We start from the raw sequence: 14503 nt of genomic DNA on the forward strand, positions 1-14503 counted from the left end.
GCAGTAACCCTAGTAAATTTTTAACTAACTTTTTGAGATAATTTTTGATCCTTTCTCGAAGTCTTGCGACTCCAATCGGTGCCGTAGGGATGCCTGGTTTCAAGCACTGCGAGGATTGCGACCGCACAATGTCGGTCACGGATCCTCACCACCTGTGCCTAACTTCTCTAGGCGTCGACCACGACAACAAGGCCTGCTTCGAAAGCCAGGCGGTAGCGGTCCCGCAGGCGACTCGAACTCTGGCAGTCGGCCCCGCGCCGCGTGAGGTCCCGGTCCCACAGGAGGTCGAGGGACAGGTCGCGGGGACGGAGCCACCACAGCTCCGGGAGTTGGCACCACTCCTCCGGGTCGAAGTTGTCGTCAGGTAAGAAGCACAAGCAGTCGAAGAGGCGTCATCGCTCTTCTGACTCCCCTCGACGCGGCCGGGGGTCCGGGCGACACCGCCCACGTGGCTCCTTCGGAGTCGCAGGCATCATGTCCCGCCCCACTTCCTCCGGTCTCTGGGCAAGACGCGACGCCGGAGGAAATTGAGCGCTTCCTCATGGCCATGAGGTCCCTTTCTCCTCCGGCGGGCTCCGCGGCGCCTTCGGGCCCAGCGGACCCGTCTGGGGCCCCTAGCAGGTCGGGGGCTTCGGCTGGGCACCGCTTTCGACGGCGTTTGGAGATTTTCACTTCTACGAACTGGCCCCGTTGATTGACACCCCTGAGTATCAGGAGATGGGTGATGAGGAGGATTGGGAGGGGTCTGAGGACCCTCTGACCAAGGAGTGTCAGTCTCAAGAGGACTGGGCAGGAGACCTTGGGGAGGCCAGGGGCCTGGACACCTCTACAGACACTGGTTTTGTCTCCCCTCCTACCGTGGCTTCGGAGGAGGGGGCAACCTATAGTGTGGTGTTGATGAGGGCTGCCAAGGCCTTGGCCCTTGAGCTCCCCGTCGCGGGAGCTTGAGCGCTTTAAGGACTCCAGGGCTACGGCCAAGTCCTTGGGCCTCTCGGCCCCGCGCCAGCAAACAGGTGCCTTTCGTTCCTTTCGTGGCCAAGGAAGGGGCGCCCCCACACGTGCCGCCAGCCACTCGCCGCAGACTAGCATCCAGTGCGGTGGCGGCCGTGGAAATTGATGTGGAGGCGATCAGGGACAACGGCGAGGCCAGTCCACACCTTCCCCCGCAGCATCCGCCTCTAAACCCTCCTAGTCCGTGCTTCTCGGCCCAAGTGACGCCAGTGGGGGGCAGGGTTCGCCATCACCACTCTCACTGGCGCACTGTCACTTCGGACAGGTGGGTGCTGCAGATCGTCCGGAGGGGCTACTCCCTCCCCTTCGAGACGACCCCTCAAGCCACGCGACCTCAACACCACCGCGTATCGGGGGATCACTTGCGGCTTCTGCAGGATGAAGTTTCGGCCCTCTTGGCCAAGGGGGCCATCGAGCGCGTTCCTGGGCCAGAAGTAGGACGTGGTTGCTACTCCCACTACTTTCTGGTACCCAAGAAGGGCCTACGCCCTATCTTGGACCTACGGAACGTCAACGGCTTCCTCCGGAAGGAGAAGTTCAAGTTGCTGACTCTGGCTCAGGTCTTAGCTGCCCTAGACCCAGGAGACTGGTTGGTAGCGTTGGACTTGCAGGACGCTTATATCCACATCCCCGTCCTGCCGGCCCACCGGTGTTACCTGCAGTTCACGGCAGGCCACGAGCACTTTCAGTTTACCGTGCTCCCCTTCGGCCTTACCAGCGCCCCACGGGTGTTCACGAAGGTGATGGCGGTGGTCGCAGCTCATCTGCGCAGGTTAGGGGTTCCAGTCTTCCCCTACCTCGACGACTGGTTGTTGAAGGCGGGCTCGCCCCAGACAGTCGTCAACCACCTCCAGACAATGGCAGACCTCTTGCAATGCTGGGGTTCTCCATCAATGTGCCGAAGTCACACCTGTGCCCCTCTCAGAAGCTCCTTTTCATCGGAGCGGTTCTCGACTCGGCGCAGTTTCGGGTTTACCCACCCGAACAGCGGGTTCGGGATATACAGGCTCTGATTCCAATCTTCCAGCCTTTATCCCGAGTTTCGGTCAGGTTGACGCTGCGGCTTCTGGGGCTGATGGCTTCCTGCATCCTTCTGGTGCATCACGCCCGGTGGCGGATGCGGGCTCTGCAGTGGGACCTGAAGTTTCAGTGGGCCTAGCATCAGGGCAACCTGTCCGACCATGTCCTGATTTCGGAGGGCACTGCGAGACAGCTGCAGTGGTGGCTCACGGACCGCGAATGGGTCAGTGGCAGATCCCTCTCCCTTCCCCAACCGGAGCACGTGGTTGTGACGGACGCGTCCCTCCAGGGCTGGGGAGACCACATGGGAGAGGCGGAGATCTCCGGCGTAGTCCCGGCTCCATATCAACCTTTTGGAGCTGCGGGCGATTAGTCTAGCACTGAAGGCATTCCTCCCCTCTGTCCGAGGGAGTGTAGTGCAGGTGTTCACGGACAACACCACCGCCATGTGGTACTGCAACAAACAGGGCGGGGTGGGGTCGTGGACCCTCTGCCAGGAGGCTCTGCGCCTTTGGCAATGGCTGGAACATCAGGGCGCGACTCTGGTGGTTCAACACCTGGCAGGTTCTCTGAACGTCAGGGCGGACGAACTCAGCCGCCGGTGCATGATGGATCACGAATGGCATCTGAACTCGGACGTGGCGCAAGGTCTCTTTCTGCAGTGGGGAGAGCCTTGGTTAGATCTATTCGCCACCGAAGAGAACGCGGAATGTCATCAGTTCTGCGTGTTGGAATTTCCAAGGCGGCACTCGCTCAGAGACGCTTTTCGTCGCGAGTGGAGTTGCGGTCTGTTGTACGCCTTTCCGCCTATACCACTTCTGCCCAGAGTGCTGAAGAAGATCAGGCGCGACCGAGCACAAGTCATCCTTGTGGACCCGGACTGGGCACGAAGGTACTGGTATCCCGAGCTACTCAGTATGTCAGTCGATCCCCCGGTTCGTCTGCCTCTTCAGGAGGACCTTCTGTCGCAGCAGCAGGGGAACGGTCCTCCACCCGAACCTGTCCAGTCTCCACCTCCATGCTTGGAGATTGAGCGGCGACAGTTGAGGCCATTTGACTTGCCTCCTGAAGTCTGTAACATCATTCTGGCAGCCAGGCGTCCCTCCACAAAGTCGGTATACGCCTGCAGGTGGAACAGATTTGTGGCATGGTGCACAGCAAAGGCTGTGGATCCCCTTTCTGCCCCTCTTTCTGAGGTTCTTCTCTTTCTTCTTTCTCTTGCCCAGCAGGGCTCTGCTCTGGGCACTATCAAGGGCTACCTCTCTGCTCTTTCAGCCTTTTTGAGGCTGCCTGATCAACCCTCTTTGTTTAAGTCCCATATTGTTAATCGATTCCTGAAAGGCATCACACATACGTTCCCTCCTGTTCCCTTCGTGATGCCCCAGTGGGACTTGAACTTGGTTCTAACTTTTCTGATGTGCGTTCCCTTTGAGCCACTTCACAACTGTCCTCTTCGCCTTCTCACTTTAAAGACAGCCTTCCTGGTAGCCTTCACCTCTGCCAAGAGAGTGAGTGAGCTCCAGGCTCTATCCTGTAAACCTCCTTTCCTTTCAGTCCATCCGGACAAAGTTTTGTTGCGACTAGGCCCTCTTTCCTACCCAAGGTAGTCACGGCCTTCCACATTGGGCAATCTATCACCTTGCCTACCTTCTTTCCGCATCCCTCGAAAGTAAAAGAGAGGCTCTACCGTCTGGACCCAAAACGTGCGCTCTCATTCTATCTGGACCGCACACGCCAGTTCCAGGTGGATGACCAACTCTTTGTTGGTTACATGGGCGCTAAGAAGGGGAAAGCGGTGCACAAGCAGACCATCTCGCGGTGGATCATCTTGTGTATCCAGGCGTGTTACTCCTTGGCAAAGAAGGAACCCACTGTTGGGCTGAGGGCTCATTCCACTCGAGCCACAGCGACTACGACTGCTTTGGGCCGAGGTGTGCCCTTGCAGGACATTTGCCAGGTGGCTACGTGGGCCTCGCTGCACACGTTTGCAAGACATTATTGCCTGGACAGTCAAGTACGGAGGGATGGCTTCTTTGGCCGTTCTGTCCTCCAGGACTTTCTGGTGTGATTATTGGTTCGCAGACCCACCACCACGGGGTTGGTATTTCTGGGGTATCTATTCTAAGGTAAGGAATCTATCACTAACGTGTCTCTTTCAGATGCACTACTTGTGTAACGATATATCTGTAAGAGACATTAGTTAGTGATAGATTCCTTACCGACCCACCCATCCTCTCCGTTCTGCGAAGCGATATCTAGGGTTAAGGTCATCCCCTTTTAGGGCCCTAGTTTCATGGCACCAGTGTTGGTTTTTGGCATAGCTCTGCGTTTCTGACGCGGAAAAGCCGTGTCTAAGAACTGACGTCAGCATGCGGAGGCGGCGTCTAAGTACTCCGACGACGTCATCACGGCGCCGACGACGGACGCGGAGCCGCAGACGACGCCTACCGACGCGCAAGGGTACTGCTAAGCAAAAGTTTCCGGATCCAGTCTGACGCCTGGGGATATTCTAAGGTAAGGAATCTATCCCTAACTAATGTCTCTTACAGATATATCGTTACACAAGTAGTTACTTGAGCAATAGGATAATTGGGAGGGAATTCCCGAAAGGGAAGAGCATACTCATTCTCCACGAGATTGAGAACCCAAAGATCTGATGTAACCGATTCCCAAGCCTGTAGAAAATAAGTAAGCCGACCCCCTACAGGACCCACAGGTATGAAAAACCAAAATATATACACATATAAATAGACATAAAATACAGGTATAGAAGAGTGGACAACGGGGAGGCGGGTGGGTCAGTGAGGAATCCACAGGTAGATACTGTATCTACCAGAAAAAGCGTTACCAAAGGTAAGTAACTTGTTCTTCTGATAGATACATCTGCCAGTGGATTCCACACCTTGTGAATAGAGTCCCACAGCAGTCCCCTCTCCTCACCTCAGTTCCTTTCTTTCTGTGCCGACAGCTGCGTATCCGGAGACCTACCTCAGTCATTTCCCAATCAACCTTTTCTCAACCTTTTTCAAGTCCTTTTTTCTACTGTGTTCCAGTGTACAGGGAATTATGACTCCTCAGAAACCTCCCAGTTTGAAACCTTACGGAGAATTGCACAGACTGATGTCTGTGACTGATCCTCACTTGGACTGCCTGTGGTGTCTTTTGTCGGACCACGACTCCAAGGACTGCTTCGACTGCCAGTCGATGGTTCCGAAGGCGATTCAGGAGCGACCAATGGAGCTCCTCGCTGTGTGACATCAGAAGTCCTTGGTGGCTAATGTACTGCTCACTATTTTACGGATCCAGTATGATGCCTGGGGAATATTCTAAGGTAAGAAATGTGTGGTTAGAATGTGTATCTACCAGAAAAGGCGTTACTGAAGGTAAGTAACTTGTTCTTTAGATCTAACAACATATCATCTACATAAAGGGAGATGGCGTATTTTCTGTTTCTTAGTGGGATGCCCCATGTGTCACCCTACACCCCCCAGTGATACAAAAGAATAGCAATAGGCTTAGTAGAAAAGGTAGAAAGAAGGGACAAAGTGGGCAGCCCTGCCATATGCCCTGGTGAATGCTAATGGGGGCTGAGATGTAGAGCCCTACTTGAATTTGTTCTGAGGGGGGTTTGCAATGTACATGGCAAATCAATATTGGAATAGGACGCTTCATAAAACTACTACCCTGAGCACATTCTCAGTCAGTTTATCAATATGGCACCTACCACAGCTTTGGGGCATGTTCTTCACCTCTAACAAGTGCAGCTAAATAGATGCAAGTGTCACGACCTGAGTAACTTACCAGTTAAACCAGTTTGAGCATGTTCTGCCTAATCCAAACCACCTGAGCAATTTGAAGAGGTAATTCCAGCTGAAGGAGTCATACACCTTCTCTGAGTTTAGGACCAGGCATGCCAATCTGGGGAAGGCCTTAGGTGCAGATGCCAAAATCCAAAACAGTTATTGGATATTCAGAGATTTGCTTCTTCCTGGCACAAGCCTGTTCTGTTCGGAATGAACCAGCTGAGGAAGCAGAGAGAGCAGCCAATCCAGTAGTAGCCTACTAAGGATTTTGTAATCATTATCGAGAATCACAAGAGGTCAGTAGGATGCACCCTTAGTGATGTCTACTTCAGGTTTTGGGATAGAAACATACAGGGCCTCCAAAAGAGAAGGATGGAGGAGTCCCTCATCAGCCGCTGTTCCCTATAAAGTTCCTATACATTCTAATTGGCATAGGTGTGGTAGGACTCCAAAGCTATCCCATCGGAGCCCGGGGTTTGTCCGTGGCTAAGGAGTGTATTTCCCTCTTTTATTTCTATGGAAGTAATGGGCATGTTCAGTTCTTGTTGCTGTTTTGGAGAGAGCCTAGTAAGGGAATTTTCTTCTTAGTAATCTGTAGTTTCTCAGGGAGTACAACTCCAAGGGGAAGTTTACAAAGTTTGGTAGAATTGTGTGAATGTGTTGTGTATTTCATGTTGCGTGAAGGGTGGAGCTCAAATTGAGGTAATGGGTCTTTGTGCGTTTTTGTTGGCTACGCCAGGCTAGCAAAGCACCCTATTTATCTGCTTCAGCATGTGTTATTGTTACGTAGGCCTTGTAATTGACACAGAGTAGACGCTCTAGGAAGCTGCATATTTACTGAGGCTGCTGCAAATGAACAGGTTTGGACGTCATGAGCAGTATGTTCACTCTTCAAACGGAGTATCGAGCCTTCAACTGCTTTCAACTGTATTCTAAGTGTTCGGCCCAGATAGCTTACATGCTTAAAGATATCTGCTAGCCCCCAGTGTTCTGACCATTGCATCAGATTCTTGGCATGATGTGACGTTGAGGCTTGCAGCAGAGGTTTGGAGTGATCTGTCCAGTGTTACATTAAGGACACGGTTGAAATGTCAACCCAGGATCCAGGGAAGGTGTTTCAAGTGGAGGGAACGTGTGGTCAGGAAGGTGAACTGGTCAGTGTTAGGGGCCAAGCACCAAGAGGTGCCGTTGAGAAGCCCCTGTAGAATATCTTCCCTCCTTGTCCAGCGCAGTGGATGAGAGTTAGCACAGGACCTTATCCTTGATCCAGATCTTGCCCTGAGGTGCAATCTAAGGTATCAGATATGCTTATTGATGGCCAACAGCTTTATGGAAAACCTGGGGATGATGCATTGCAAGCTGTAAAGGTGGAAACGAACACAGCTCTCTCTTTCTCTGGACTTACTGAAGTGCTAGTAAGACTTCCAACCAAGGAGGCATTCAATGTCTGAGTTAATCCTCTGTCAATTTTCTATCCTGTCAATAGTTTGGATTCTGTAATCAGCCTCCTCCTAACTCCTACCGTAGCAGTCAGATGGACGCTTCCAATGAAGGCTACGGTTCTCCTTCTCTGCGTCCAGCAAATCCAAAGATTATGCTTGCCAGGCTTGCTTTCTCAGTCCTCCTCAAAATCCGGGCTTCTGGTGGTGGTGGTGATGATGGGTGGGAGGTGGGGAATATGGTGTCTTATAAACACCTCTTTCAAACTCTCTTCCAGTCTTTACGGGATAGGGTTAAATTGCTTTTGTAACTCCAGCCATGATGTGTCAAGTAGGTATATGTGCATATTTTCATTTGGTATTTATTTTTGCAGTGTACATTTTTGGTGTTTATTTTTTGGTCCCTATTTTCACATACGTGGGTACTCAAAGTAGAACTAACATTTTGATATTGTCTTTTTTACAAAGTAAAAACATATTTTTAAAACATTTTGTATCTCGTCATTTATACTCCAGATACAGAAACACGAGAGGATGTGAGGCACATGTACCCAGACCCTCCCAAGGATGACCAAACATTAGATATTCAACAGCAAGCATTACTAAGAGAGCAGCAGAGAAAGCTAAATAGAATTAGAAAAGGTTTACCTGAAGGTAAGATGCTTTTATGAATTTAAAAAATATTAAAGTGTTTGTGATAACTCTGTGTTTGATTTACTTGAACGGGTTTAAAATGGAGTCATCTTTTGTCACATTTCGGCTTTTACTGTCCATCTCCCTGTTTTGGTAAACCTGTTTCTCTGACGACCTCCTCCTCCTCCTCCTCCTCCTCCTCCTCCTCTTCCTCCTGGTGGTGCTACGAAAAAAACCCTGCTTGGCAAGAAAGCTGCCATTTTCCAGTGCATTCTAAACCTTAGTCTTTTTGTTGTTGATGGTGTTGGGGGTCTGAGTGGAGTAAGTTTTATACTGAGCTCTGCCTTTTTACCTATTGTATAAGATTTCATATTTGTCTTTCCCTGTGTGTTTTTGGAGGTCTTCGTTGTTTTTCTTTCAGTAGATCTCTTTTCCACAAAAAGTATTTTAAGACAACCTTTGTGTTTCTGAGCGAGATCTGATAAATTACTTGTGTTTGCATTTGCAATTTTGCTGTCTATCGGGTTGCTAGCTGTTTTCAAGCTATGGCTTCTTTTCTGATGCTTGGATCATCTGTATAGGTAAGGATGTCAGTCAGGTAGCATGTGCATATCATCTTGGTCTCGGTCATCAAATTTTATAAACATAAAAAAATTTGAACAAATATAGTCACTACTTTATTGTTGAGTGGACACAGCTCATGTTTTTTTATTCCAGGGGCAAGATACTGCCCCCCCTCCCCGTTGGATGAATCATGATTAAACCAGATTGTGGGTTGACTCTATTGTGTGTGCCATCATCCTCTCTGTACCTGTTGTGGGTAGCCTTGACAGTTAATGAAAAAGCTGATTGGGCAGTGTTAGTATAATGTGCCATCAGAGATTTTCATGGTTGTGCTCTTAAGGGCATCTAAAAACAGTGTTTAGATCGGATGAAGACATTTGAGGTAGATTGACGGGTGACCACATTTTAGACATGGCGAATCATTGTTGGAATAGAACGCTCATAAAACTACTAGCCAAACCACATTCTCAATCATTTTAGCAATAGGGCACCTAAGACACTCTTGGGTTAAGCCCTTCGCCTCTGACGAGCGCAGCTAAATAGATTCACAGATCAGGCTACCATATATTTGAGACACTACGCTATTCACTAGGGCAGGTTTTACGCTTTCTGTCTGTGATCAACACGCATAAAGTCCTCTGGCCTTGAGGAGGCGTGGCCGAGTCCCTAAGATGACGTGCTTTAGTGGCACTCCGAGTCCTATCCCTTGGTTATCCGGCACACCGTGGCGATTGACAGCTGGTGACTCACCCTGCTGAGCTAAAGGACGGAGAGGAGTCTTCACTGAATCTGTGGAGAGGTTCCTCTTCACTGTAAGTGCGGCGGCGGAGTTCTGTACTCGCGCCCTACCTCATGCCTCGGACCCACGCTGAGCCCCAGCTCCGGTGGCTTGCAGCAGACATGGGGAGGTGTGGAGCCTTGTAGGCAGGCGGCGACGTGTACTGAGACTGCACCGGCGATCCGGCTGCCGCTATGACAGAGAGCGGTGAATGGCGGCCAGGATTGATCCTGCTGAGCCAGAGAGAGGCTCTCGCCGGGACAGAGGTAGACCCCTTTCCCCTGCGCGTGTACAAGCGGTGTGGTTCCGCAGCTGTGGCTGGGGCGATGCCTGCTCCTAGACGAGGCGGCTGATGCCGTAGCCAGGGGCGCAGTGCCTGCTGTGCCTTTGGTGCACACGGAGCGACCTCCGGAACTGCAAGACCCTGGGTTGGATCCACACTACCAAAGAGGCCCTTGACAGCGCAGTGAGGCAATAAAAGACGGAGCGGCAATTGGAGGTCCCCGCCTGTGACGGAGGACGCCATACTGGGAAGCCTACATCTCCCCGGTCTGGTACACACCAAGTGATCCTGTGGCGGCGTTGCAGGGCTGCGGTGGCCGGTGTGAGGGGCCCGGGGGTCGATCGGGCCTAGGCCCCTTGTATGAGGCTACACTGCGGCAAGCTGCTGCCAGGGACTGCTGGGGTACAGGGGTACCGCCACCAGACATTCGGGGGTAGTGCGGAGGCCGGTTTGGGCCTGAGCTGACCCACATATCATCTCTGTTTAATAAAGAGGCCCTGACCACTGAATGCACAGCCGATTGGGACAGGGAGTGACTCGGGGGGCCGGTCGGGCCTAGACTCTCCCCGCTTGATCACACCCATGATGGCCCTGAGACGCCGTATTGGGAGCCGGCGAGAATAATCCTTCTGGGCACTTCTGTCTGCATACGGACAGGGACGGTGGTGCTGCCTGGCCCTGATCCGTGGGCCTGCTGAGGGGGGCGCTATCCTCCTCATGCTGACAGGCGCTGTGGCAGTGACTACTGACAGCGGACCAAGGGGCCCAAAGGCTCCAAAAGACTGTGGGGACTCTTTGGGTAGTTTCCTTCTGAGGAGCGCACTCTCCGACCACCGCACAAGGTAGGAGGCTGGAAAGGGCCCTAGATTTGCTAAGGAACTCATTAGTGCCATTTATAACCCCTGGGTGGAGCTGGTCTTGGTTCCCTATCCCCTGCTCCAACAATAGGGAGCCAACCTTAAGTAGTAGCATTGCCGGCTAAGCTAAGAGGTGCGCAGTGGAGGGGTAGACACCCTGCTGGCACGAGCATGTCGGTACACCACAGGAGCCTGCATAGCAACCAACCTGGAGGTGCTAGCACGTCTCATAAGCATCTAGAAGGAGTGGTGAGCACGGGCTATTGCCGGAGCGTTTCTTACATAACAGGGGCCACTGATAGGAGTTACGCACATTCTGCCACCTATGCCTAGCGCTTAGCAGTTAGCCATGGGCCGACTCCTCTCCAATGCTCACCTAAATGCTCCATCCCTTGGACTGGCTGCAGGAATGCCCAAGAGTGCTGAAACATCCACAGGGTCGAATCAACCGGACATCTCAACCAAATTGGACTCGGTACTGGCAGCGGTGGAGTAAATAGGGACCACGCTGGAACAGACATGTGCCTCCCTGGAGAGTAGGATGTACAGCATCACCTCTGACTTCATGCGCTTACGATCTGACCAACATAAACTGGCCGATCTGAAAGAGACACGTTAGTGATAGATTCCTTACCTTAGAATATCCCCAGGCGTCAGACTGGATCCGGAAACTTTTGCGTAGCAATACCCCTGCGCGCCGGTAGGCGTCGTCTGCGGCTCCGCGTCCGTCGTCGGCGTCGTGAGCGCCGGGATGACGTCGTCGGAGTACTTAGACGGCGCCCATGCGCGCTGACGTCAGTTCTTCTTTTTTTCGCGCCAGCTAGCGCAGATCCGGAAGAAGCTCTACCCCCAGTCACTTTTTGACTGAAAAATGTTGATCCTTTTTGATCTTCTCTTTGTCGACTGTCTCGACTATCGGTGCCAGGGATGCCCGGGTTCAAGCCTTGTTCGAAGTGCGGCCGACTCATGTCGGTCACGGACCCCCATCGCCGGTGCCTGAAGTGCTTAGGCCTCGACCACGACGATCGAACCTGCGCCGACTGCCGGGCCCTGACGTCGAAGGCTAGGCGGGAGCGGTCCCGCAAGCGTCTCGAGCTGAGGCACTCGGCCCCGCGCCACTCCAGGTCCCGGTCCCGGTCCCACGGGAGGTCGAGGGACAGGTCGCGAGGTCGGAGTCATCGACGTTCCGGAAGTGGACACCGATCGTCTGGTTCCAAGTCCTCAGGTAAGAGGCATAAGAGGTCGGAGCGACACCATCGGTCCTCCGACCCGCCCCGACGCTCGCTCGATGCGGCCGGGGACTCGGGCGACACCGCCCACGCGGCTCCGCGGGAGTCGCAAGCGTCGCCGCCTGCCCCACACCTTCGGGTCCCTGGGCACGGTGCGTCGCAGGAGGAGGTCGAGAGGTACCTCATGGCCATGAGGGCCCTCCCTCCTCAGTCGGTTCCCGTGGCGCCTTCGGGCCGATCGGCTCCGTCTGGAGGTCCTTCCGGGTCGGGCGCTTCGGCCCCGACGACGTCGGGTGCTTCGGCCCCGGCGCCGCTGGCGACTTCGGTCTCGGCGCCGCGCGACCTCGTTGGATCCGGCTCCGGATCTGGGACCTCGCCGGTCGACCTTACGACCTCGCCGGCGCCGTCCCTTCAGGTGTCGTCCCCGGCAGCCGATGTGGTTGCCGCCCCCAATGTTTCCTACGATCCTACTCAGGAGTCGGAGGGGCGCCGCTGGGCGCCGATTCCGTCGGCCTTTGGAGACTTCTATCTCCACGAGGAGTCCCTGGCTGTTAATCCTGGTGTCCAGGAGCCAGGTGACGAGGAGCAATGGGAGGGGTCCGAGGACCCTCTGGCACGTGATTGCCAGTCACATCAGGACTGGACATATGAGCTTGGGGAGGCCAGTGGTATTGACACCTCGCCAGACACTGGATTTACGTCGCCCCCGACTGTGGCTTCGGAGGCGGGTTCTGCTTACTGCGTAGTGTTGACGAAGGCAGCTAAGGCCTTAAACCTTCAGCTCCCCGTCGCGGCCGTGAGGACTAATCTCCTCACTGAGGTCCTCAAACAGCAGTCCGGCTCCGCGGAGCCCCTCCTGCCGTTCAATGAGGCCTTGTGTGACGTTCTTCTGGGCACTTGGTCCAAGCCCGCCACAGGCCCCCCTGTGGACAGGAACGTGGCCAGACGCTACCGCCCGGCACCGGGCGACCCATGCTTTTTGTCCACCCATCCCACCCCCGAGAGCCTGGTCATCCAGGCCTCTAACTCCCAAACCGCATTCCCGTCGGCCCCGCCCGACAGGGAATCCAAGAGATATGAGCAGTTCGGGAAGAAGGTTTTCTCGTCTGTGAGCCTAGGGCTACGGTCTGTGAACACCAACTGTCTCTTGGGCCGCTACACCCAGACTCTGTGGGACACGGTTGCGGAGGTGCTGCCACAATGCCCTGAGGAGGTCAGGGCTAAACTCAGCCAAACCCTTGCGGACGGCCGAGATGCGGCACGCTTTTCTATCCGGTGTGGGCTGGATACCACGGACTCACTGGGCAGGGCGATGGCAACGACGGTGGCGGTTCGACGCCACGCCTGGTTGAGGTCCGCCAACTTCTCGGCCGATGTCCAGGCCACCCTCCTGGACATGCCGTTTGATGGCCGTCGCCTCTTCGGCGACAAGGCAGACCATGCGCTGGAACGTTTCAAGGACTCCAGGGCCACGGCCAAGTCCTTGGGCCTTACGGCCCCACGCCAGCAATCGGGTGCCTTTCGCTCCTTTCGTGGCCACGGAAGGGGCGCCCCACCACGGACCGTCAGCCACGCACCGCAGAATGTTCAGCAACGCGGTGGCGGACGTGGGAACCGCCGTGGCGGTGGTCGGGGCCAGCGGCGAGGCCAGTCCACACCTCCCTCAGCAGCCCCCGCCTCAAAACGTTCCTAGTCCGAGTTTTCAGGCCCATGTGACGCCTGTGGGAGGCAGGGTTCGCCATCACCTCTCCCACTGGCACACAGTCACTTCGGACAGGTGGGTGCTGCAAATTGTCCGAAGGGGTTTCTCCCTCCCCTTCGAGTCTTCCCCTCCATCCATGCCACCTCAATACCACCGTGTGTCGGGGGATCACTTGCAACTTCTGCAAGAGGAGGTTTCGGCCCTCTTGGCCAAGAGGGCCATCGAACGCGTTCCAGGGCCAGAAGTAGGACGTGGTTGTTACTCCCACTACTTTCTGGTACCCAAGAAGGCCAAAGGGGGCCTACGCCCTATCTTGGATCTGCGGAACGTCAACGGCTTCCTCCGGACGGAGAAGTTCAAGATGCTCACTTTGGCTCAGGTCCTGGCTGCCCTGGACCCAGGAGACTGGATGGTAGCGTTGGACTTGCAGGACGCCTATTTCCACATCCCCGTCCTGCCGGCCCACCGGCGTTACCTGCGGTTCACAGTAGGCCAAGAGCACTTTCAGTTTACCGTGCTCCCCTTCGGCCTTGCCAGCGCCCCACGGGTGTTCACGAAGGTGATGGCGGTGGTCGCAGCCCTTCTGCGCAGGCAGGGGGTATCAGTCTTCCCCTACCTCGACGACTGGTTGTTGAAGGCGGGCTCGCCCCAGACAGTCGTCAGCCACCTCCAGACTACGGCCGACCTCCTGCACTTGCTGGGGTTCTCCATCAATGTGCCGAAGTCACACCTGTGTCCCTCTCAAAAGCTCCTCTTCATCGGAGCGGTTCTCGACTCGGCGCAGTTTCGGGTTTACCCACCCGAACAGCGGGTTCGGGATATTCAGGCTCTGATTCCTGTCTTCAGGCCGTTATCCCGGGTCTCGGTCAGGTTGACGCTGCGGCTTTTGGGGCTGATGGCCTCCTGCATCCTTCTGGTGCGTCACGCCAGGTGGCGGATGCGGGCTCTGCAGTGGGACCTGAAGTTTCAGTGGGCCCAGCATCAGGGCAACCTGTCCGATCATGTCCTGATCTCAGAGGGCACTGCGAAGCAACTGCAGTGGTGGCTCACGGACCGCGACTGGGTCAGTGGCAGACCCCTCTCCCTACCCCAGCCGGAGCACGTAGTTGTGACGGACGCGTCCCTCCAGGGCTGGGGAGGCCACATGGGAGAGGCGGAGATCAGAGGCCTCTGGTCTCCGGCGG

At 54.7% G+C, this 14503-nt stretch overlaps 1 protein-coding gene across 6 annotated transcripts in view; it reads left to right on the forward strand.

Annotated features, from left to right (window-relative positions):
• The window catches only part of CSPP1 (centrosome and spindle pole associated protein 1), a 1363238-nt gene that overhangs the window by 1120674 nt on the left and 228061 nt on the right, over nucleotides 1-14503 (forward strand). For all 6 annotated transcript variants that reach the window (XM_086965839.1, XM_086965840.1, XM_086965843.1 and 3 more), the window contains one exon: nucleotides 7790-7927. In XM_086965839.1, the coding sequence (XP_086821965.1) occupies nucleotides 7790-7927 (138 nt within the window). The remainder of the gene's footprint in view (nucleotides 1-7789; nucleotides 7928-14503) is intronic.

The sequence above is a fragment of the Lissotriton vulgaris genome, chromosome 4_1 (assembly GCF_964263255.1).
Source record: "Lissotriton vulgaris chromosome 4_1, aLisVul1.2, whole genome shotgun sequence".
In the NCBI taxonomy this organism is placed as follows: domain Eukaryota; kingdom Metazoa; phylum Chordata; class Amphibia; order Caudata; family Salamandridae; genus Lissotriton; species Lissotriton vulgaris.